The 24,505-nt window shown below is 46.0% G+C and overlaps 1 protein-coding gene across 2 annotated transcripts in view; it reads left to right on the top strand.

Moving 5' to 3' along the window:
• Positions 1-2,610: 2,610 nt before the first annotated feature.
• Positions 2,611-24,505, top strand: part of LOC310783949 (ral guanine nucleotide dissociation stimulator-like) — a gene marked incomplete at its 5' end in the record, with an annotated part of 82,698 nt that continues 60,803 nt past the window's right edge. Inside the window, one exon of one of the 2 annotated variants that reach the window (XM_083644886.1) lies at positions 2,611-2,737. In XM_083644886.1, the coding sequence (XP_083501012.1) occupies positions 2,642-2,737 (96 nt within the window). Of the gene's footprint in view, positions 2,738-21,650; positions 21,777-24,505 lie in introns of those variants that run through there. The other variant, XM_083644885.1, reaches the window with a different exon arrangement.

Raw genomic sequence — 24,505 nt, 5'->3', positions numbered from 1 at the left:
CCAATCCAATCCTCCACCACAGTGCTGGTACATTTAAAGTAATAATAATATTTTTCACGTAAATAAACGTGTGTTTTGCTATTCCCTATAATCCCTATAGCATCGCCGATTGCTCTGACACAGTGATTCAACCTAATCTAGTTGATGAAATTATTTTCCCAATGTTCTAATCCAGTGATTCTCACACAAAATTAGACCACGGACCCCCATCTGATAGGATTTTGTCCCAGGGTCCCTCATCTGATAAGAGGGTACAGAGGTTCTCAAATGTTTTTCAGACCCCTTACAAGATAGAAAATATACCGGGGACCGCCTCATTCTGATTTGTGATTTTGGGCTAAGCTTTAATTGTTTCCACGGTAACGTGCTTGACTTTTAAATTGATATGTTTGTTAGATTAGAATATAAAATCCATGAACCATTTTAGATTTAAAGCATACAATATTTCCATACAAAGGAGTCTCTTGCGCGTCGGCCCCTCCACAAAAGGAGGTCGGTGCTCTCAGGACAGGACAGTATCACGACAAAAGTTCAATGGACAAACCAAAGAGGATCTTGGAGCACACGATTCATATTCATGACACATTTCCGTTGAACTATGAAGCTTTTGCAAAAAAAAAAATATATATATCCATATATCCATATATAGCCTATATATATATATATATATTATTTTTATTTAAAAATTAAAAAAATAAATCACCGACCCCCATTTGAGAACCACTGGTGTATGAAACCCACGACCAAAGCAGCCATACATTACATTCTGTCATTGTGTTACTTATGGATTGGATTATAGTGAAAATATATGATTCCCCTTTTTGATGACTTTGGGAACCACTGTTCTAAACAGGTGTCTGGTAGCTGTTCCCTGGGGAAAGTCCTCTGCTGCACAGGAAGTGATGCATTTGATGTTTGTTTGGAATCAATGGAGTGGGTAGTTTAGCATGAGCATAGCCAGATACCATGGCTGAACGAGTAGTACGTAACACACCTGCAGTAGCATGAGCATAGCCAGATACCATGGCTGAACGAGTAGTACGTAACACACCTGCAGTAGGGGTGTGGGAATCGATACAGCATAGTATCGCGATATTTTGTGTGGCAGTCGTATCGCGATATGCAAGATTTTTGTATTTATATAAATTGTCAGGCGCAATGCAACATTTATAACAGTGTTGGCCAGTCTGTCTGCTTGACCATTTTGCTGCAATACAAATGATTGAAGTGAGATGAACAGACTGGAAACTTTATCTTAGATAAAAAAAACTGATGTTTACAAAGTTTTTTCGTTTGGGGACATTTGCAGTGGAGAAAAAAGGTAATAAATCGCAATATATCATAATATCGCAATACTCAATATATCGCAATACTAGTATATCACAAATCCATATCGGATCGCGACTAAAGTGTGGTGATAATATTGTATCATGGGGCATCATTGTACTATTTGCAGTGGAAAACTACCAAGTTACTTCCAAAAGTGCATCGATGAAGCAAAAGGGAAAGAAAAGCATTCAACGGGCCTTTTTCACAGCTGCCATTTTGTGTCTAAAAGGCAGGGTAAACACAGGTGCAACCAACTCACTAATGAGGGGCCCAGCACTGGAACACCTACATAGACTGGAAGTTGGGAACCCTAATGTTTTGGTGCACCTGTGCTGTGCTACTTCCTTCCTTTTAGACACAAAATTGCTGCTGTGAAAACGGCCTATTCCTCTCATTCCAGACACAATACACACCTGAGAACAAGTGAACATACATTGACGCTTGGTCTTTGCCCTGTCAGATGATATGCAGCAGTTTATTTGGCAGTTTTTCCACAGCGCCTCCTTGAGGCGGACTTCTGTGGTGAGTCTGAGTGCTTCCGAGTGTTACAGAGAGAGAGAGAGAGGTGAGTGAGTGAGTGAGTGAGTGAGTGAGTGTGTGTGTGTGTGTGTGTGTGTGTGTGTGTGTGTGTGTGTGTGTGTGTGTGTGCGTGTGTGTGTGTGTGTGTGTGTGTGTGTGTGTGTGTGTGTGTTTTGGCATACAGCCGAGGGATTGGGCAATACTACCTGATACTACATCTAGGCAACAGACGACAGAAACACAAGAGAGCTGCTGCAGCTCAGACGTTCCCTGGTGGTGAGGAACCAGGAGAGGAGAGGAGGAGGGAGGGAGGAGAGGAGGAAGAGGGGGGAGAGGAGGAGGGAGGGAGGAGAGGAGGAGGGAGGGAACCAGCAGAGGAGAGGAGGAGGGAGGGGAGGAGGAGGGAGGGAACCAGGGGAGGAGGAGGGAGGGAGGAGAGGAGGAGGGAGGGAACCAGCAGAGGAGAGGAGGAGGGAGGAGAGGAGGAGGGAGGGAACCAGGGGAGGAGGGAGGGAACCAGGGGAGGAGGAGGGAGGGAACCAGGGGAGGAGGAGGGAGGGAACCAGGGGAGGGGAGGGTAGGGGGTGTTCCTCTTTTTCTCTCTCTCCGACACGGATTTCTCCCAGTCTTCGGGGGAGCGAGCAAGCAGCCAGTGTGTGTTTCAGTGTGCGTTTCACTGAGTGTGTTTCAGTGTGTTTCAGTGTGTGCGTGTGTTTGTTTGGGTGTGAGTGTGTGTGTGTGTGTGTGTGTGAGTGTGTGAGTGTGTGTGAGTGTGAGTGTGTGATGCTACAGCATGGAGGCCAGCTCTGTGTTCAGCCTGCACAGAGCGCTGGCTCAGCCCGTCAACATGTGCATGTTACACTTCCCCGTCTGCATCCTGGACCACCTGGTGAGTGTGTGTCTGAGTGTGTGTTGAGTGTGTGTCTGAGTGTGTGTTGAGTGTGTGTTGAGTGTTTGTCTGAGTGTGTGTTGAGTGTGTGTTGAGTGTTTGTCTGAGTGTGTGTTGAGTGTGTGTTGAGTGTTTGTCTGAGTGTGTGTTGAGTGTGTGTTGAGTGTGTGTGTGTGTGTGTGTGTGCACGCGTGTGTGCGTGTGTGCAAGAGTTTTAGACTATGAGGGTGTCTGTATATATGCCAGTAAGTGTGGTGTGTAAGTGTGTGTGAGACTGAGTGCATGCACCTAGGTTATATGTGTGTGCATTGGCAAATGTGCATTTATGCCAGTGTGTGGCTCTGTGCGTGTGTGTGTGTGTGTGCGTGCGCGCCCGCGCCCGCGTGTGTGTGTGTGTGTGTGCGTACGTGCGTGCGTGCATGTACATGCGTGTGTAAGTGTGTGTGTGCGTGCGTGTGTGTGTGTGTGCATGCATGTGTGAGTGTGAGTGTGTGTGCATGCGTGTGTGTGTGAGTGTGTGTGTGTGCGTGCGTGCGTGGGTGTGCATGCGTGTGTGAGTGTGTGTGTGCGTGTGTGTGTGTGTGCGTGTGTGATTATAATGATGTGTGTATGTGTGTGTGTGCAGGCTTGCATATTTTATGTTTTTCTTACAGTGTAAACTTGTGAATGTGATGTGTGCTGCATTCAATCACATAGTTTTCTTTCTTTCTTTCTTTCTTTCTTTCTTTCTTTCTTTCTTTCTTTCTTTCTTTCTTTCTTTCTTTCTTTCTTTCTTCTTGGTCTGAAGCCAGAGTTGAAAAGTTCAATAACAACGAAACCAGGAACCTTGTCATCCTGCAGGGACTCAGTCTCTGTAACTTTAGCTAACATGACTTGTCTGTCTCTTCCTTTGTGATTCTCTTCTTCTGTGGTGTTCTTTAGCTAATATGATGGACTTGTCTGTCTCTTCTTCCGTGGTGTTCTTTTGCTAACATGATGGACTTGTCTGTCTCTTCTTCTGTGCTGTTCTTTTGCTAACATGATGGACTTGTCTGTCTCTTCTTCTGTGGTGTTCTTTAGCTAACATGATGGACTTGTCTGTCTCTTCTTCTGTGGTGTTCTTTAGCTAACATGATGGGCTTGTCTGTCTCTTCTTCTGTGCTGTTCTTTTGCTAACATGATGGACTTGTCTGTCTCTTCTTCTGTGGTGTTCTTTAGCTAACATGATGGACTTGTCTGTCTCTTCTTCTGTGGTGTTCTTTAGCTAACATGATGGGCTTGTCTGTCTCTTCTTCCATGGTGTTCTTTAGCTAACATGATGGACTTGTCTGTCTCTTCTTCTGTGCTGTTCTTTAGCTAACATGATGGACTTGTCTGTCTCTTCTTCTGTGCTGTTCTTTAGCTAACATGATGGACTTGTCTGTCTCTTCTTCCGTGGTGTTCTTTAGCTAACATGATGGACTTGTCTGTCTCTTCTTCCGTGGTGTTCTTTAGCTAACATGATGGACTTGTCTGTCTCTTCTTCTGTGGTGTTCTTTAGCTAACATGATGGGCTTGTCTGTCTCTTCTTCTGTGCTGTTCTTTAGCTAACATGATGGACTTGTCTGTCTCTTCTTCTGTGGTGTTCTTTAGCTAACATGATGGGCTTGTCTGTCTCTTCTTCTGTGCTGTTCTTTAGCTAACATGATGGACTTGTCTGTCTCTTCTTCCGTGGTGTTCTTTAGCTAACATGATGGGCTTGTCTGTCTCTTCTTCTGTGCTGTTCTTTTGCTAACATGATGGACTTGTCTGTCTCTTCTTCTGTGGTGTTCTTTAGCTAACATGATGGACTTGTCTGTCTCTTCTTCCGTGGTGTTCTTTAGCTAACATGATGGGCTTGTCTCTCTTCTTCTGTGGTGTTCTTTAGCTAACATGATGGGCTTGTCTCTCTTCTTCTGTGGTGATTACATTATTGGGTGAACTTATCATGCAGAACCTCATGCAGAAACAGCTGCATGTGATCCAGACTGATTTGTTCTGGCTTCAGTTAAGCTTGGATTTCTAAGCATGGGGCAGTGCAGGCTGGGTGATGTCAATATAACCTTGCAGTTTATGGTGGTTCCCTGTGATTGGCTGAATTATTTTCTCACTCCTAACAAACCGCATCACAGTTCTCTTGTTAGAGGACTCACACACCACAGCCGCACTTTTGCTTATTTGATGCCAGCAGAGTTCAGATGGCATCGCTCTCACCTGGCCAACAGATGGCATCGCTCTCACTTGGCCAAACCAACCAACTAAAGCAGTCAACACAGAGTTCAAAGAAACGGCTCAAATCACACTTCCTCTCTCACTCCATGTGTGTGTGTGTGTGTGTGTGTGTGTGTGTGTGTGTGTGTGTGTGTGTGTGTGTGTGTGCAGGCAGCGGCTCCCTGCGGGGGGCGCCATCATGCCATGTGATGCTGTGACATGTTTGGTCATGCCTGGTATAATCCCACTGCGTCTGATGAACGTGTTGCTGCATCTCCCATAGAGAACATGTCATGTGATGGTTGTGTTGTTGTTGTTGTGTTGTTGTGTGTTTTGCTGCTGGGGGAACATGTGATGGTTGTGTTGTTGTGTTGTTGTTGTTGTGTTGTTGTGTGTTTTGCTGCTGGGGGAACATGTGATGGTTGTGTTGTTGTGTTGTTGTTGTTGTTGTTGTTGTTGTGTTGTTTTGCTGCTGGGGGAACATGTGATGGTTGTGTTGTTGTGTTGTTGTGTGTTTTGCTGCTGGGGGAACATGTGATGGTTGTGTTGTTGTGGACTGGAGGAGTTTCGTGGTCCTTTAAAGCCCCCCTCCACTGTATTTGGTCATTTTTAAGATCTTTCCTGCCCTGCTCTGTTGATTAGCCACACTTGGTGTCCTCTAGAGCAGTGGTTCTCAAATGGGGTTCCGGGGACCCCCAGGGGTCCTTGTGGGGGTTCCAGGGGGTCCCCAGCCAAAAGGTGGGTAATTTATTTTCGCTATAATTCAACACAATGGTTATTTTTGTCATGGGTTTTATACACTTTCTGTAATGCCACCAACCTCTTTTATCACCACCCCCTCTGCCGATGTGGGGAGAGCCGTAGACTAGCACCATGCTTCCTCCGACACATGCGCAGTTGCCAGCCGCTTCTTTTCACCTGACAGCGGGGAGCTTTACCCCAGGACGTAGCGCATGGGAGGATCACACTATCCCCACCAGTTCCCTTCCGCCCGACCAGGCGCCCCGACCGACCAGAGGAGGCGCTAGTGCAGCAGCCACAACATTTAGGAGCTGTTATTGACAACTCATCTTGTTGATGTTGTTTAGGAGCTATTACTGACAGCTCATCTTGTTGTTGTTGATGTTGTTTAGGAGTAGGGCTGGGTTCTAAAAATCGATTCTCCGATTTTTAATTGAATCAAATCAAATCGAATCGAAATTAATCGATTCGCAACCTTGTGAATCGGAATCGAATCGATTCTTGAAATTTGAACCAATACCCAGCTCTATTTAGGAGCTATTACTGACAGCTCATCTTGTTGATGTTGATGTTGTTTAGGAGCTATTACTGACAGCTCATCTTGTTGATGTTGATGTTGTTTAGGAGCTATTACTGACAACTCATCTTGTTGATGTTTATGTTGTTTAAGAGCTATTACTGACAACTCATCTCACTCTGGACTGACATGGACCCCCCTACCGAGCGTCAGAACCTCTCCCCCTCTCTTCCAGTTAATTTTTTTCTAGTGTTGTTCCTCGCGTGTTGACTCAGCTGGTAAAGTAAACATGTGTTGGGACAAACGTTGGACTCGTGGTTCGGCCAATCTGTGAGAGGGGAGTGGGAGCCCCGGATCTGGGTTTCTGGGTTTTCCTGTTTGATTCCCTGGGTGCCGGTCGGGTTCTGAGCCAAGCTGCGATGTGGCGCTGGACCCAGTGGATCTGTGGGCTGCTGCTCCGGCCGGGACGCTGTTTGGAGGACGAGGGTTCTTATGGACTCAGGCTGACTGGCAGGAAGGCTCACCGACAGGTCGGATTTACACATATTTCCTTATATTTGTAGGCAATTCTGACAATGGTATCCAAAGATACTTACTGTAAAGTGATGGAGGAGGACGGAGTTCAACAACTATGGACAGTAATAATCTGACTTTATATTATATATGACTACTTATTCTAAATAAGACAATATTCAGATTAGGGATGTCAACGGTTAACCGTTAATCGATTAACCGTCGCTAACGTCGTTGTTCGGTTATTGCTGTCGGTCTATCAGTTAATATAAAAAAAAAAAAAAAAAAAAAAATTTTTTTACACGTTTTTTGAGTTTCCTTGCAGATTTTGCACAGTGTTTTGCATCATGCAACTATTTTGTTCAAATTTTGTTCAATTGTTGGCAGCAAATCGAAATAGGCTATATTTTGTTTAAGTTTTTATGCTGCAAAAGACAGTAGGCCTAATGTGAAAAAATCAAAAGAAATAACAGATTGTTGTTGTTGTAATGTTTACATAAACAGGAAATAAAGCTCTCAAAAATATATTTCCTTGTCATCCATATAAGAGCCAGAATGATTTTGGAATGATTACCTGATCAAAATGTGGCAATAAACTTATAAATTTCAGCAAAGCCAACAAAAAATAAAGGCATAATTCTAACACAAAAAGCATTAACATTTCAGCATCTAAATAGACACGCCTTGTTTGGGCATGAGCTCATTGAGTAAATAGAAAAAATAATAAAAAAATAATAATAATATTAACACGTTCACTGCCAATGGCGAGTTGACTCGTCAAACACAATCCAGCGGTTCACTGCCAACGATTTTTTTTTTTTGACGGTGGGACGTTGATCTAACCCTTTTACGTCTCCTACACCAGAATTGGAGGTATTGAATGTGTATAATCTATTTTACCGACCCACTGAGTGGCGACATGTCTCTCCACAGTAGAAAGAGGCGACCCAAAACTGGAGGGAAAAGCGCGAGGAAGCCGTTCTCATACTGTAAAATTGATGGCGAAAACGCTTTCACTTTCGCGCTGATGCACAGCGGTGGCAACGGTGGGGGGTTCCAAGAATAGATTGGATGCACACTTTGAAACACGCAGCATAAATATGACCAGAATCGCAAAAGCTTCATCAAAGCTCTCAACCAAAACTCCACGAAACGAGCGAGTCCACCCAGACTTCCTCAAACAGCGGCCGCGCAAACAGGCACAGCAGCAGCAGCAACTTCGTTGTGACACGCCCGCTGGAGAGCCAGGGAGGCAGGAGGAGAACACACACGGAGGGAGGAGTTGGAAGCAGAGGGGGGTTTCCTGCTGTTATGGAGGAAATTACTGTTCAAAACTATTGTTTAGATGTCTGACGTCTTACTGATGCCAAAAATGAATGGTTAAAGTGACTGTTCTATCGAATTTCACAAAAAGCCGTTTATCTCTGAATAATTTTTCTGACGCTGAAACCATGCTGTATTCAACTGCTAATGCTTACATAACTACTAACTCTACAAACTAACTCTTTTAGACAGAGAAAGCACACATTCTATTAGTTCTTTTGAGATATTGTGTGTTCACAAAATCTTAGCAGAAAAGAATCCTCGGGTCTTGAAAGATGAGCCAGAATCCTCAAAAAAACCCTCTGGCAGAAGCTAACTACAGTAAAAAAAAAACGTCTGGCAGTGAATGTGTTAAAAAATTATGAATTAACCGATAGGTTAATCGATTATTAGCGTCGGTTAATCGAAAGTGAAATTAACCGAAAATTGACATCCCTAATTCAGATTAAGCTGTATTCATGCTAAATTCCATTCATATTCCTGTTTACATGCTGGGGAGCAAAGGCCCATCAACAGGACACACTAGTTTTTGGGTAAGAGATACAACACATTACCAGCGTTTTATAGAGATTTACGAAATCCATATTATTATTATTATTATTATTATTATTATTTAGAAAAAGCAGAAAACAAGGTGCTCTGATTTACATTTCTGACATATTACAATAGTATTTATAGCTACAGTATTTCCAGTATTGTGATACTTAAGTACTGTTGTCTGGCTGAAAACACTGCCGAGTTGCACAAGCCCAGGATCCCATGGCTGCCGGTGAAAGCCATCCGCTGTCCTTATGGATTGATTATAGCCTCCTGAAAATCTGTGTAAACATCGGCGCGGCCTGGGGTCCTTCAGGCTAGAGCGAGGTGGTCGGCGCAGGTGAATGACGTGCAGCGCACAGGCCTTCTCGAGGCATCCTCTCTGCCCATGGTACGCCATGATGGTACGGCATGGTAGGATTGCCTTTTTGCCAAGGGGGGTCTGGTGAGACGAAGGAGGAGCGCGGCCTGGACGCACCCACAGGGCCTGAGCCTCCATGCATCGAAGGGTCTTTCAATGCTGCGGTGTAGCACTAGCTCTATTGCAGTGGATTGGGCGTGATCGGCCCTTCCGTGGGCAACGTTGCAGACAGAGTAGGAAGGCTGATGCGTGAGCGGCTGCTTCTGGGACGCGGGTCGGGGTCTTAATCGGCCTCGGCTGGGTCTACTGGGCGAGGGTGTATGATGTTGACAGACCCGAAACACCTCACGACCCCAGTTAACATCACTGATGACGCGTCCCAGCGCATGCTGTAGTATGTATTTTGAAACGTGGTGTTATGGCAAACATTTGAGTTGACTGGTGAAATATGCATCTCAAAACATTCACAGTAGCGAGCAGATTCAATGCACCTTTAATGTAAAATCGTTCACAAGTGGAAAGAAGCACCAAAAAAATGCTCCTTGGGGTTTGTTCTTTTGATAAACGCTGATGCTGGAGTAGAGCAGCTTGAGTAGGAGGAGGGATGGCTTCATAAGCATCCAGCCTGGTAGGCAGCATGCGTTACATGCTGGAGTAGAGCAGCTTGAGTAGGAGGAGGGATGGCTTCATATGCATCCAGCCTGGTAGGCAGCAGGCTTTACATGCTGGAGTAGAGCAGCTTGAGTAGGAGGAGGGATGGCTTCGTACGGCCTCTGCTTCTGAGCAAACAATGTCCAGCCTCGCATCATCAACAGCATCAGCTGTACTGGACCTGTCATACATCATGACCACAGAGTGGTGTGTTGACATTATGACATAAAACTACTATAGCAATCGGGCGCGCGCAACATGTTGTGGGATTTATGACATCAATGATGATGTCACAATGTTCTGTCACGTTTTGTGCCACGAGATGTACTTTGTGTGTTGTTGGGCCAGACATATTGGAGTATTGATATTGATATTGAATTAATATTGATATTGAGTTAACAGTGATATTGAATGAAAGACATGTTGTTTGAACACTGACATTGAATGAGAGACATGTTGTTGAATACTGGCTGATCCTAGTGGAAACAGTGGGAGCACCCAACCCCCACAGACCTGGCCATTTGGGGCAATTTGAATACCACACCCGTGATAAAGCCACAGGGATGCGAGCCGATTCCTTTGTCCCACAGCAGCGAGATAAGGGGAACCAATCGGTGTGCCTAAACCACAGCAAAGACACGCCCTGCACCCCAAAACATATACAGGTTTGGAACCTGAAAACTTCAGTTCTAAGTGACTAATCGTCGCGACAGGACGTGCGTTTGTGTCCCGAGACAAACCGCCCTTCCCCCCTGCCCGGACCCGAGCCGCCCAGGCCGCAACCAGGCCGACGACCTCCACATCAGGGCCAAGCCAGCTCTGATATCCTGAAACCGACCCGCATCGCCTGAGTGCCCTCAACCCGAAGAAGCGAGCTGTGAGGTTCCCCCTTTCCTCCCCTGAGACGACAGCAGATGCAAGAACCCAGCGTGGCCAGCTGAGATCGACTGCCTATTCTCAAACCCCCGCTCCTTCCTCCACGTCTTCCTCTTCGAGACAAGCGGCCGCCCGCTCCACGAGCACCCCTCCTCCCCGCTGGAGGAACCTTGCGAGTCCGACCGCAACAAACCTGCATCCGCGTTTGCAGAGCTGAACGAACAAGCCAAGTAAGCTGACTGAATTGATCACTCAAGTCCGGGCTTAGAATTGTTAGAGTTAGATGATATATATATCTTTAGATGTACATGATTAACTGATATGATACTGTGAATGAATCTGTGACTGTTTATATCTGACTGTGACTGTGGGTTATATATGCATTACTGAATCCGAGTGTTTAGACGCTAGCCAGTTACTTCTTCACCGATCCACGGAGTGGATCTAATATAGCCAACGAGCTGAGAGGAACTTGTTTCGCCAATTCAAAGTCGATTAACTAATCGTGGCGAAGTAAGAGCCTCACGGCCCTGTTTTTCATCTAGACGGTGTTATTTCTCACTCACGGGCACGTGCGCAAGCGCGTGAACGGACCCTTCCTTGCTAAATACTCACACACATAGCTATTAGTCGGCTAACCGCCATTTTGTGCCGAGAACACATTCCCTTAGTCTCCATCTTGGGCCGATCGCCATTTTGGCCCGAAAGCACACCCCCGTAGCCTCCATTTTGTGTCTAGTCGGCCCTTCCGGGTCGGCCATTTTGAGAACAGACCCCTCACGCACACACACACACCCACACATACACACACTCTGCCTCCCTCTAGTGTTCATCCGGTGCTTTACACTTTTGATGCAGATAAATACCCCTACCTCACATTCACCGACCATACATTGAAATGTTTAGAATGTAACTCAGTTACCACGTGAATTCACTGACTGTATGGCCAATCCCTCTCTTTTATTTTATATATATAATAAATATTGTCAACTTTTATTAGAATTCAACTGTTTCAGAGTGATTTTGTGGAATTGTGGTAAACTATTGTCTAAGGTGTAAGAACTCTCTCCTTTCAGATTAGACTAAAGGTGATTCAGATTAGGTCCGGTGATTAAGCCGGTGGTGCCCCTAGGTTAATCCTTACCAAGGATTACATATTTGATTTTAATAATTTTATGAAATATTAATAATTTTCGGATTATTAATATTTTATTTTACCTAACTAAATTCACCCAAATAACGAGCACAACAGTGTGCTGTGGGTGACATTTTAGTGAGCCTCAGTCAGCTTGTACAGGAGCGTGACCCCATTGACCTTGCATTCGTTTTTGCCCAACTTCCCAGGAACATGAGGAACATGCAGGGACTGTGCTGAGAAAAGTGAACTATCCCTTTAAAACACATTTCCACAGACTGACTTTTATAGATTTCTTTAAATTAGCTAATTGTGTTCTTGTTTTATTCGCCTTTGTTCTCTTACTTGTGTGTGTGTGCGTGTGTGTGTGTGTGTGTGTGTGTGTGTGTGTGTGTGTGTGTGTGTGTGTGTGTGTGTGTGTGTGTGTGTGTGTGTGTGTGTGTGTGTGTGTGTAGATTTTATTCGTGATGGCTTTATTGGGAACAGAGTGCTCCTGGCAGTGGCCCCGTCCCACCACAGACGGCTGCTGTTGGAGCCAGGTTCCTCCAGCTGCCCGGGAATCAAACCAGCAACTCTGCCCAGCAAACACACTAGATCGGTCAGTCTGCACTGACGTAGTCTCTCCCCAGACTCAAATATTACGTTGAATCGCTGCGCTCCGCATACTATACAGTGTTTCCCCTAGAACGAATTTCAGGCCTGGCGACGCTAAACTTTTAGCTAACCTGTTCACTTTTTATTTTTCACTATTATGGGATGCGATGCGAACAGTTGTATTATGGGATGTGCGTTTCCCAGGCAACGACACACGTTGACACGTTTTGGAACAGCGCTGCACGCTGGCACGATGCTCCTAAAAGCAAAATGCTTATTGTTTTGAATGATTTGGCATCTTCTATTACTGTCAACACTGTCAACACCAGTATTGTTGTATTGTAATAATATGCCATAAAGGTTTATTGACATTTTGGGGACAGCAGGGGAAAATAAATAAATAATTGCATTTCCTCTTCTGGCCTGTAGAATGGTAGGGGAAACACTGCTATATAAATGAGTCTGTGCCACTTCACAGCCACTGCTGGGGTTTGAGGGCGGGTCTGGGGGGGGGGTTGAAACCGAATGAATGACAGGTCGTAGCACCAATGAGAGAGCAGTTCGAAAAATGGGCTGGGCCTCCCCTGTCGTCTGATCGCAAAGTCGTTACTGATTGGGGAGGACTGAATCCACCACTGGCCAATCACTGGCCAAGTGAACGGTTCACTTCTGACCCCAGCGTGTCCCAGACCCAGAGAGAGATCTGCAGCATGCAGTAACGTAGTGTATCAGCGTAAGAACTCTCATGGGTCTGGCGTTGAGACTAGCACCGACATCGAAAACCAGTGTACATATCGCATTGAAATGAAATGATAATATAAATAATATAAAGTAAAGCTTTATTTATAAATTATATTAGGGGGTGAATCTTTGGGTATCTCACCATTCGATTCGATTTCCATTCCTGGGCTCACGATTGGATTCAAAATCGATTCTCGATTCAAAACAATTCCCGATTCAAAATCTATTCTCGATTCAGTACTGTAGATGCATCGAGGGATTTCAGGATCTACTCCTGTCCTGTCCACTGTGTGCTAAGAAAGGCAGTGTAGCAAATGATGGCATGAATGCAGAATAAAGTGTCTACGATTATGTTGTTTTATCAACTGATTGCAATAAGAATCAATTTAGAATCGATTCATGCAAGAATCGCGATTCTTACATGGACATAGAAGCCCAACAATCACACATAAAATCATGCACACACACAAATCAGAACCAGGTCAAAAGGAGAGGTCTCCAAAGCTGCTGTCTGCTTCATTTTGTGATATCAGGACCTAAATATCCTCCTGCTATCAGTTCCTATCAGTTTCCTAAGCAGATTTAATAACATATATCATAGTAAGACGTTTGTGCTGGTTTTGGTTGAATTCGACCTCCTGTTGTGTGTCACTGTGTGTGTGTGTGTGTGTGTGTGTGTGTGTGTGTGTGTGTGTGTGTGTGTGTGTGTGTGTGTGTGTGTGTGTGTGTGTGTGTGGTAATCTCCAGCAGATGGAGGCGGTGCTTCACACAGGATTCACGCTCTTGGAGAACTAATTTGTGTTTTGGAACAGTGATAACAGCACTGCTGTTTGTGTGTCTAAGGGCCAGTGTCCACCAGCTGCGGTGCGGCTCTGTGCGCTTCATGGGTGTGGTGGTGACATGTTCAGGGCAGAGCCGTGTACCGCAGCTGGTGGACAGAGGCCTTTACTCTCTCCAACAGCTGCAGGCAGATTAGTGAGTTGTGAAGCGTGACGTGAGACTGGTGAGCTGACACACTCCTCCTCTCCACTGGGGAAGCAGATGTGAATTTACTAAATCACTTTCACACCTGTTGTTGTTGTTGTTGTTGCTGTTTTTTTCCTGTTGTTTTCCTGCAGTGAACGGCTGCTTTGGATTGTTAGAAGATCTCGCCTCCAAAACACACAACATATCCATTTGGGAAATGAACAAGCACGAATTTGCAATAGCTGCGTCCACATGTGCAAATTTCCAAAAGCGCAGGATGGCGCAGGCAGTAGAGGTCTTTGTTTGGGCTGGTTGGTGCTCGTTCGTTGCCGGGTCCAACAGGACCCGAGTGGACCCGCTGAGAGTGCTGTCACAGCTGTCAATCAGCCCTTTTCATATCGTCAAATAACAAACTGATCAGAAAAATGAGCGCTTGAACCTGCTAGAGAGTCTTTGGGTATGCCCAAAACCCACGAAAACCTGAGGACCGGACGCGGACGCGGACCCGGCCGGTCCGTTCAAAAGAACTGACTCCGGGTCCGGGTCCGGGTCCGGGTCTCAGCTTCTTAACTCATTGAGTGCCAGCCACTTTTGGAGAACGGACACTCCCAGTGCCAGAGTTTCAGAGCGTTTTCAGTGATTTCTCGAGGCCCACAGAATATTGTGTGATATTACTATGTAAACACCGAACACGCACAAAGAACGATGAGACTCTCTTCTATCATCTGCAAAAAAAAGTTTATTGATACCATTTTCCGTTCTTTAGTTATGAGCCGGAGAAGATAGGTTGTTTTGAGCAAAAAGACACGTTTCAATTTAGAATCTGAGATATTCAGCCTTTTGTGAAAGGAAGCATTTCAAGCACATCATTGACTCTGAAGCTAATATTTTCTGATGTGACACCTCAAAAATAATTTCCTTCAATAAAAGAGTGAAAACAAAGGAATTTTGTTTGGCCAAATAATATTTTTTAGCTGCAACCAGCAGCGCTGGCCCCTGCGTGCGCAGACCCTACACCTTCTTGCTGGTCTTGATTTACTGCTGGTGGGCATCAGATAGCTTATTCTAGCTTGTTTGCCTGTCTCTGTGCATCGAGCCTGCTGCTGCCTGGGTCTGTGTTTACTGTCAATGGTTGTATGCTGTAGTGCCCTGCGTGCCCCACCCCCCTCCTCCTCCTCCTCCTCCGTGGGAGTGTCTCTGGTGACTCTGCTGCGTTTGCTCTGCACTGAAAAGTCCGCTGCACCCCGCTTTTTCACAGCCTGTCGCCGGCTCCCAGCTGAGAATAATGTAACTTTTCAGAAAGACGCTGGTGTCGGCAACTAAATCATATGGATGGGCTATCGCAGCGGACACGGATGGGGCTCAATTGTGGCAGCAGATGACTGCTGTTCACAGGCACAGCTAACGTTATGCTTCATGCATATCGATGCGATTTCCGTTTCCCCATTACTTCTTCTCTCTTTTTTCCTCGCCTTTCTCTAATCTGGAGAGCACTGTCGCCACCTAATGGGTCCCTAAAATAGCTTTTACACATTCAACAGCCACCATACTTTCACAGGAGATGGATCTGGCTTTGATGCACGTCCCACCGTCAAAAAACGCAATTGACGAACATACTCGTCCTTGGCACTCTACGTTACTAAACCAATTGACGAACATACTCGTCCTTGGCACTCAATGAGTTAATAGTAGACAGGTCCAATCGGGTCCGGGCACAAATGTCTCTGGTCCATTAGGGTCCGGGTCCGTCATTTTGGATCCGTGAAGACCTCTAAGGGGCAGCCCACCCTACTCTGCCTCTGCCATCTTGCCTTTCGAAATTTGCCCCCCATCGCCAATTGGTATGAACACACACACACACACACACACACACACACACACACACACAGACACACACACACTTGACCTTCATACCAAGTTTCAGCCTCCTAGGGCGGAAACTGTGCCCACTAAAGGGTGGAGACATTTTTGTGGACCAACCGACCGACCAACTGACCAACTGACTGACTGTCCAACTGACCAACAGAGCAACATATAGAGCTGCTGGTCGCAGATCAAAATCAGCCCTTCAAATTCATCATTCAGTGTCTGTAAAATATAGAGGAGAAAATGTTTTGTCAAAGTAAGCACATAAGTTGCCTGCTGCACAGTAACAGTACCAGGATTTGTTTTTGGTTTGGGTTAGCATGGTTTTACATGCCTAAATGCCACTTTACACAATGATAACCTGATGGTGGAGAGAGGCTGGTATTTACTCCCAATAGTAACCAGTAGGAGGCAGTATAACATGACAAATCCACCGAGGCTTACCATTGGCCCTCGGCCGCCTTTTAGAATAGAAGACATTGGAAACCCTCCATAATACAAATACTTGATTTAACTTTATTTATTTATGTAGCACTTTTTCCAAACAAAATGATACAAAGTGCTTCATACAAACAGATCAAGACAAAAGATGGTAAAAGAAATGTGAAGAGAAAACATTAAAACCATAGTCACACCAACAATGTTACAGAAACTGTGACTCCAAGTCCCTCCAGTCTCCTGTCTGCAGTTTGACATGAAACCACATGTCTCTATAGTCAGTACTCTGTCTGCAGTTTGACATGAAACCACATGTCTCTATAGTCAGTACTCTGTCTGTAGTTTGACATGAAACCACATTTCTCTATAGTCAGTACTCTGTCTGCAGTTTGACATGAAACCACATGTCTCTATAGTCAGTACTCTGTCTGCAGTTTGACATGAAACCACATGTCTCTATAGTCAGTACTCTGTCTGCAGTTTGACATGAAACCACATGTCTCTATAGTCAGTACTCTGTCTGTAGTTTGACATGAAACCACATTTCTCTATAGTCAGTACTCTGTCTGCAGTTTGACATGAAACCACATGTCTCTATAGTCAGTACTCTGTCTGCAGTTTGACATGAAACCACATGTCTCTATAGTCAGTACTCTGTCTGCAGTTTGACATGAAACCACATGTCTCTATAGTCAGTACTCTGTCTGCAGTTTGACATGAAACCACATGTCTCTATAGTCAGTACTCTGTCTGCAGTTTGACATGAAACCACATGTCTCTATAGTCAGTACTCTGTCTGCAGTTTGACATGAAACCACATGTCTCTATAGTCAGTACTCTGTCTGCAGTTTGACATGAAACCACATGTCTCTATAGTCAGTACTCTGTCTGCAGTTTGACATGAAACCACATGTCTCTATAGTCAGTAGTACTCTGTCTGCAGTTTGACATGAAACCACATGTCTGTATAGTCAGTACTCTGTCTGCAGTTTGACATGAAACCACATGTCTGTATAGTCAGTACTCTGTCTGCAGTTTGACATGAAACCACATGTCTGTATAGTCAGTACTCTGCAGTTTGACATGAAACCACATGTCTGTATAGTCAGTACTCTGTCTGCAGTTTGACATGAAACCACATGTCTGTATAGTCAGTACTCTGTCGTCATCTGTAAATAATGTTACTGCCTTAGCTCAGTGTTGAGCTGGCTTAACGCCCCAGAGTTAAGCTTCACTGTAGCACAAGAATAGTTTAGACTCTTATGTGTCAGCAACTTCAACTTTGACTTTCACTGCATTTGTTTTGGTTCAGCTTGTTGCCAGTTCACTTTCTTGGGTAGAAGCAAAAGATCACTGAGCTAACAATGTTGAGAACTCAGGAACTTTTTACTCTGGGGACATTTTAGATCCTTTGTACTTTTACTGAAGGACATTTTTACAACAGTAAAGGAAAACGGCAAAGTCAACAGAAACAGATTATGGCAATGTGTTTCCCCCATACCAGCCTGCCTGCTGCCATAATGTGTTTCCCCCATACCAGCCTGCCTGCTGCCATAGTCAGAAAATAGCAACAGACAAGCATCATTTCCCAGAGGCCTGACGTAAGGCTGGTGGGAGGAGCCAAAGGCCTGACGTAAGGCTGGTGGGAGGAGCCAAAGGCCTGAGGTAAGGCTGGTGGGAGGAGCAAGAACAAAAAGGGGGAAAAATACAGAGTTTAGCGTTGCCTTCAGGGTCTCCTCGTAAACGTGTACGTCCAGGCTCAATCAGAAGATGTAAACCTGCTGTCATGCATTTGAGAGTTGTTGTTTGGAAATGAAAACAAACAAAGAGGCTTACTTTGTTGGCTTTTGATATTTTAGTGCAACAACATAATACACATTGGCCCGATTTTCAGAAAATAGTGATATTCGGGGGAATATTACATTTTGGCTCGCGGGGTGTGTGTGTGTGTGTGTGTGTGTGTGTGTGTCTGTCCGTCCTTTTGAACCAGTAGCCTTAACCAGCACTTTACTTTTTTAATCTTTTTTTTTTTGAAGTTGTACCTGGAAAATGTGCTTTGGTACATAGTGGTACCTGGTCTGAAAAGTTTGGGAACCTCTTGTCTAGATCAGTGGTTCTCAGTCTTTTTACACCAAGTGCCACCTGAGAAATTAGCTGGCTCTCCAAGTACCACCATATGACCGATGTTAAAATACAGTCTATTATTCAGCTGCACAGTTTACACAGGAGGCACATTTATTCCTAATAACATGATTTATTGTTAACTTTTGTCAGCCACAGCCACAATGTACAAAGGGAAGGGGCAGCACTAGAACTAGCAAACTCTTCCACACAATTCTCATACAATGCACCTCAGTAAATGAGAACATAACCGTATCATTCTCACACAGCAAGTGAGAAAATTGAGAACTTTATTTCAGCAAATGTACTTCAAACACACACACACACACACGCATGCACGCACGCACGCGCGCACACACACACACACACACACACACACACACACACACACACACACACACACACAGCAAACAATTACTACTACTACTACTATTACTAGTACTTCAAACATTCAAACACACACATACAGAGCATGTTGGTGTCCTGACAACTCATATAAGCCTAATGTGAAGGCTGTGCCTGTCTCTGTGAACACAGTCCTTTGATGTCTGGGGTGATTGAGGTGAGCTTCAGGTTCAGGTCTGGCTCAGCATCCAGCCTGCTTCTGTTATTTGGTTTTGATGGCAGCAAGTGAACAGAAGCCTTTCTCGCACAGATATAAGGTCGCAAAAGGAAGGAGAAAGTGCACAGCTTTGTCAGACAGGGCAGGGTATTCTCTGTGTTGCTTTATCCAAAAGTCCCACAACTTTCTCAAAGCAGGCTTCAGTGTTTCGTCACAAGACAACTCTATTAAACTCTCCTGCTCAGCCCGCACTGTTGCCTGGGCTCTTCCTCCGTCCCACCACAACTGAATCCTAACCGTATGTAACTGGAGTTGTATTTGCGCACCATTTTGCACCGTTTGTTTGTGGATTCCCCACTTACGCTGGTGACAGAGCCACTAGCAGCACATGTGACACTCGGTTCAGCCCTGCTAACGCTATTAGCGTAACACTGGAAGGCGTTGTGGCCGCTCTTCCTCTTCTGGCTTGTGCTCGTTTCACTGACCTGTCCTCCTCGTTCACTTGTTGAACTTCATTGCTGCGGGACTCCTCCACACGTCTCTTTCCAGTTTGTTTTCAGCCAATTTTGCAACCTTCCTGCTTTCTTCCTGAATTTCTCCCAAGGGAGACAATAAAGGCTAATTCAATTCAATTCAATTCAATTCTTGTAATCAATAGCTTTTTGCTTGTAACATTAGTGTACATGCAACAGTGTGTCCGTCAGAAAGGTCAGAAACATTTTTTTATTTTGTTCCTAAATCTAAAAACAACAATGTAGAAGTTATTTTAAGCCTAATTTAAATTCTCAAGCTTATTCTCATTAATAGTAGCCTAGTATGTTGATAGTATTACTGTAGGCTACATGTTTTAAAGTTGGTTTTATTTCACATAAAAAAAACATTGAGATTCCAGGGATCCCTCCAAGTACCACCAGCAGGGGGCGCAAGTACCACCGGTGGTACGCGTACCATAGGTTGAGAATGACTCGTCTAGATAATTGTATGTATGTATGAATGAATGAATGAATGGATTTATTTGATGATTAAAAATATAACACTGCAGTGTAGTCATTACATACATAAAGAAATGTATGTACCGTATTTCCTCTATTAGTGGCCTCTATTCCATTACTGGCCTCTGCTCTAATATAGGACGGGGGCACGGCCTGCTCGGGCAAATAAAGGCCCCTCCCTCAATACAGGCCGGGTCAAAAAAACAACAACGAAGGAGCAAAAACTACGGTGAATACGGTACTGTAAATTTCCCATAACACAACGCATCTACCCAGTTACGTTGTATCCGGGTCAGAGTACTGCTGGCGTCTGTTGTTGGTGACTGCCGCTTCTGCCCGCGTCCTTACTTTTCGTTATTGTTAGCTGTTCGTGTGTTTATTTTGTTTTGTTCTGGTCCACCCGTCCTCGTCCGTGTCTCTCTGTCCTATCCTCCCTGCTGTTTGATCGTTCCCGTTTTCCCCTTGGCTGATCAACACGTCCTCACCACCCTCTGCCTGGATTAGCCTACCCGTCAAACTGATCGATCACTTCCTCATTCCTGTCTCCCCTCCGCTGATCAACACGTCTCTGGATTACCTTCTCCCGTTGGATTTATCATTCCCTCTCACTGCCTGGACTCCATCTGCTTCGCCCCTCCATGACCGACCCGTTGCGTGCCATATCCTATCGCTGCCCAGCCGTGCTGCGCTGCGTGACCCACGTCCTGGGAGGCAGTCTCCACTACCTCGCCATTTCGTGGGCTCACGAGGAGGAGGAGGAGGATACTGAGTGAGTGAGTGACCACCAATATTTATTTGCGTTGTTTGGTTTTATGCAATATTTTGCAATAAAAGTCATGAAAATAAAGGAGTATGTCCATGAGAGTTTAATATTAAGAAATAAAGGCCTCACTCGAATACAGGCCTCTGCTCTAATATAGGACGGGGGCTCTCTGCGGCTCAGTAAATAAAGGCCCCGGTTACTATTAGAGGAAATACGGTATGTATGTACGTACATACATACATACATACATACATACATACATACATACATACATACATACATACATACATAAATACAGTATATCTTCTTAAATAAAATTTAGTAAGTGGGTCCTCCTGTCTGTCCGATTTGTGACGAAGTGATGTCACTCGGGCAGTGTGTGTGTGTGTGTGTGTGTGTGTGTGTGTGTGTGTGCCTCGCTCTCCTCTTCCCGGACCTCTCAGGTCCTCGTGCAGCGCGCCGATCTCCCTCGCTGCTCGACGGCTCCCGCTTCGAATCCTGCTCGAGGGCCTTCTGTCCCACCTCCCCCTACCAAACGAAATGTCATAAGTGTCATCAATGTGTACAGTATGTGTGTGTGTGTGTGTGTGTGTGTGTGTGTGTGTGTGTGTGTGTGAAATGATCCAATTGGACAATTACGTACAATCCAGTCCTTTTTACCACTTTAAATATCTGCAATCTGACGGCAATCAGTTTTTGACAGAAAACCTCTTTTTGGCTCCACTACAACGTCGTTTCCGATATTTCCCGCAGCACTTGAATGCAGCACAGTCTGGGAGAGGCGGAGCGTAATAAATTCCCCCAGTGTGAGTCATGACTCTCCAGCAGAGAGAGAGAGAGAGAGCAGAGAGAGAGAGAGACTACAGTAAGCTGCTCAGCCTGTGACTACAGTGCGTTTAGTTGAGCTAAATGTCTGTGAGTCTGTCGGCGCTGTGACTGAGCACGGCCCCGGCACCCATGGTCCTCTCCCCGGGCATGCACTCGGAGGCGCGGGGCCCCCTGGAGGACATGTTTGACACTGGCTGGAGGGTGCGGAGCATCTGGGACGGGGTGAGGCTGGAGCTGGCCGAGGAGCACAGCCCGGTGGTGCTGCACAGCTTCACCCAGCTGGACCCCGACCTGCCGCTGCCCGAGGTGAGGAGAGAGAGGAGGCTAGCAGTGGCTATAGCACTGTGGAGCTAGCAAGCAAGATAGGTCGTGGGTTCGTATCTCCACCCCGGTGCTTTCTGTGTGGAGTTTGCATCTTCTGCAGTGTGGTGCTCCGGTTTCCTCCCACAGACTAAAGACGATGCTGTGCTTGTGTAGAGAGTATCGTAATGTAATCTAGTAAAACATGTAGTATGTATGATGTATGTAACATTATGTTGTGTGTAGATATATGATGTAGTATATTATGACTGTAATGATGCCATTTCAGACGGGCTTATAAACATAACTGAACTGAGCTAGGCGCTGGTGAGGTAGGCTTTTGACCGTCTATAGCTGTAAACAGAGAGGTGAGGCAGGCTTTTGACCGTCTATAGCTGTAAACAGAGAGGTGAGGCAGGCTTTTGACCGTCTATAGCTGTAAACAGAGAGGTGAGGCAGGCTTTTGACCGTCTATAGCTGTAAACAGAGAGGTGAGGCAGGCTTTTGACCGTCTATAGCTGTAAACAGAGAGGTGAGGTAGGCTTTTGACAGTCTATAGCTGTAAACAGAGAGGTGAGGCAGGCTTTTGACAGTCTATAGCTGTAAACAGAGAGGTGAGGTAAGCTTTTGACAGTCTATAGCTGTAAACAGAGAGGTGAGGTAGGCTTTTGACAGTCTATAGCTGTAAACAGAGAGGCGAGGCAGGGGCATATTCAGGCTGGATTCTGGTGTCCTTGAAGGGGGTTGGTTTCCCAAGTGCCATCATACAGTACAGTAATGGTCTTATATAAAGCCTGGGGTCACATGAGGACGGAAGCATAACTGACACCACACAGAGATACCCGGGCCGGGCCGGGCCGGGCCGGGCCGGGTCACAGGAACACCCACCTTCTTTCTGACAGTTTTTTGACGGTGATAATCAAACGCTGTGCGAGATCACATCACAAACGTTATTACAGTCTGTATGTTTTCTGAGCTTGGAGGTAGAGCTGGTCTGTTCTCTCCACCCTGATACACCTCTCCTTCTCTGTCTCTCCCTCTATCTCTCTCACCCTCTATCTGTCTCTCCCTCTCCCTCTATCTCTCTCACCCTCTCTCTGTCTCTCCCTCTATCTCTCTCACCCTCTCTCTGTCTCTCCCTCTATCTTTCTCACCCTCTATCTGTCTTTCCCTCTCTCTCACCCTCTATCTGTCTCTCCCTCTCTCTCACCCTCTATCTGTCTCTCCCTCTCTCTCACTCTGTCTCTGTCTCTCTCTCTCTCTCTCACCCTCTATCTGTCTCTCTCTCTCTCTCTCACCCTCTATCTGTCTCTCCCTCTCTCTCACCCTCTATCTGTCTCTCCCTCTCTCTCACCCTCTCTCTGTCTCTCCCTCTCTCTCACCCTCTATCTGTCTCTCCGTCTCTCTCACCCTCTCTCTGTCTCTCCCTCTCTCTGTCTCTCCCTCTCTCTCACCCTCTATCTGTCTCTCCGTCTCTCTCACCCTCTCTCTGTCTCTCCCTCTCTCACCCTCTATCTGTCTCTCCCTCTCTCTCACCCTCTATCTGTCTCTCTCTCTCTCTTTCACCCTCTCTCTGTCTCTCCCTCTCTCTCACCCTCTCATCTGTCTCTCCCTCTCTCTCACCCTCTATCTGTCTCTCTCTCTCTCTTTCACCCTCTCTCTGTCTCTCCCTCTCTCTCACCCTCTCTCTGTCTCTCCCTCTCTCTCACCCTCTATCTGTCTCTCCCTCTCTCTCACCCTCTCTCTGTCTCTCCCTCTCTCTCACCCTCTCTCTGTCTCCCTCTCTCTCTCACCCTCTCTCTGTCTCACCCTCTCTCTCACCCTCTCTCTGTCTCTCTCTCTCTCTCTCTCTCTCTCTCTCTCTCACCCTCTCTCTGTCTCTCCCTCCCTCTCACCCTCTCTCTGTCTCTCCCTCTCTCTCACCCTCTCAATCTTCCTCTCTCCCCCTCCACCTCTCCCTCTCCTTCTCTCTGCTGCTCTCAATCTCCCTCTCTCTGTCCCCTCTCTCTCTCTCTCTCTCTCTCTCTCCTCCATCTCTCTGTTCTAATCTAATCCTCTCCTCTAACTCAATTAGCTAATACTTAATCCCTCTCCTCCAGAGGCCAGAGGGATCCTCCACAATGGCTGCCTTTCTTCCCCGGGCCGTGGTGATCGTTGTGATGCTTTGGTTGAGTTACAGTATGCAGAGTCACTACAGAGCTGCCAATGCTGCTGCTGCTGATGATGATGGGGGGGGGGGGGGGGGGGGGGGGGGGGGGGGGGGGGGGGGGGGGGGGGGGGGGGTCATTTCTTGATCCCTCCCCCCTCCCACAGCAACACTTAGCCTATATATACCATATAGCCCAGCGGATCGTATGGCTTCTCTCTTGGGAGTTCTCCAAGAGATCAAGTAACTGCTGTGTCATATCACAGCCAGTGTGGGAATTAACACGGAGGCCATCAGGCCATGTCCTGTGTTACCCCTCCCTCTGGTCGTGATGCCCTGAGATCCCTAAGGCCACCTTGGCAGTGCCCTGCTACCAGCCTGCTACTGTCAGTTGCTTTAAAAGCGTCAGTGGTCTCAGTTTAATGTAGCCTGTCCTATGCAAAAGGATGTATATTTGGCTCATTTTAACACACATTTCAGAAAAATCGCTCTTCACAATGTCAACAGAGCAACTATGGCCTTTGTGCCCTGAAAAAACATTGTGCTACTACCAAAGGCCAATGGGCTTAGCCCTAAAATTAAGAAATTG

Source organism: Poromitra crassiceps (assembly GCF_964638095.1).
Source record: "Poromitra crassiceps genome assembly, chromosome: 10".
Lineage (NCBI taxonomy): Eukaryota > Metazoa > Chordata > Actinopteri > Beryciformes > Melamphaidae > Poromitra > Poromitra crassiceps.
This window is presented reverse-complemented; position numbering and strand designations above follow the sequence as displayed.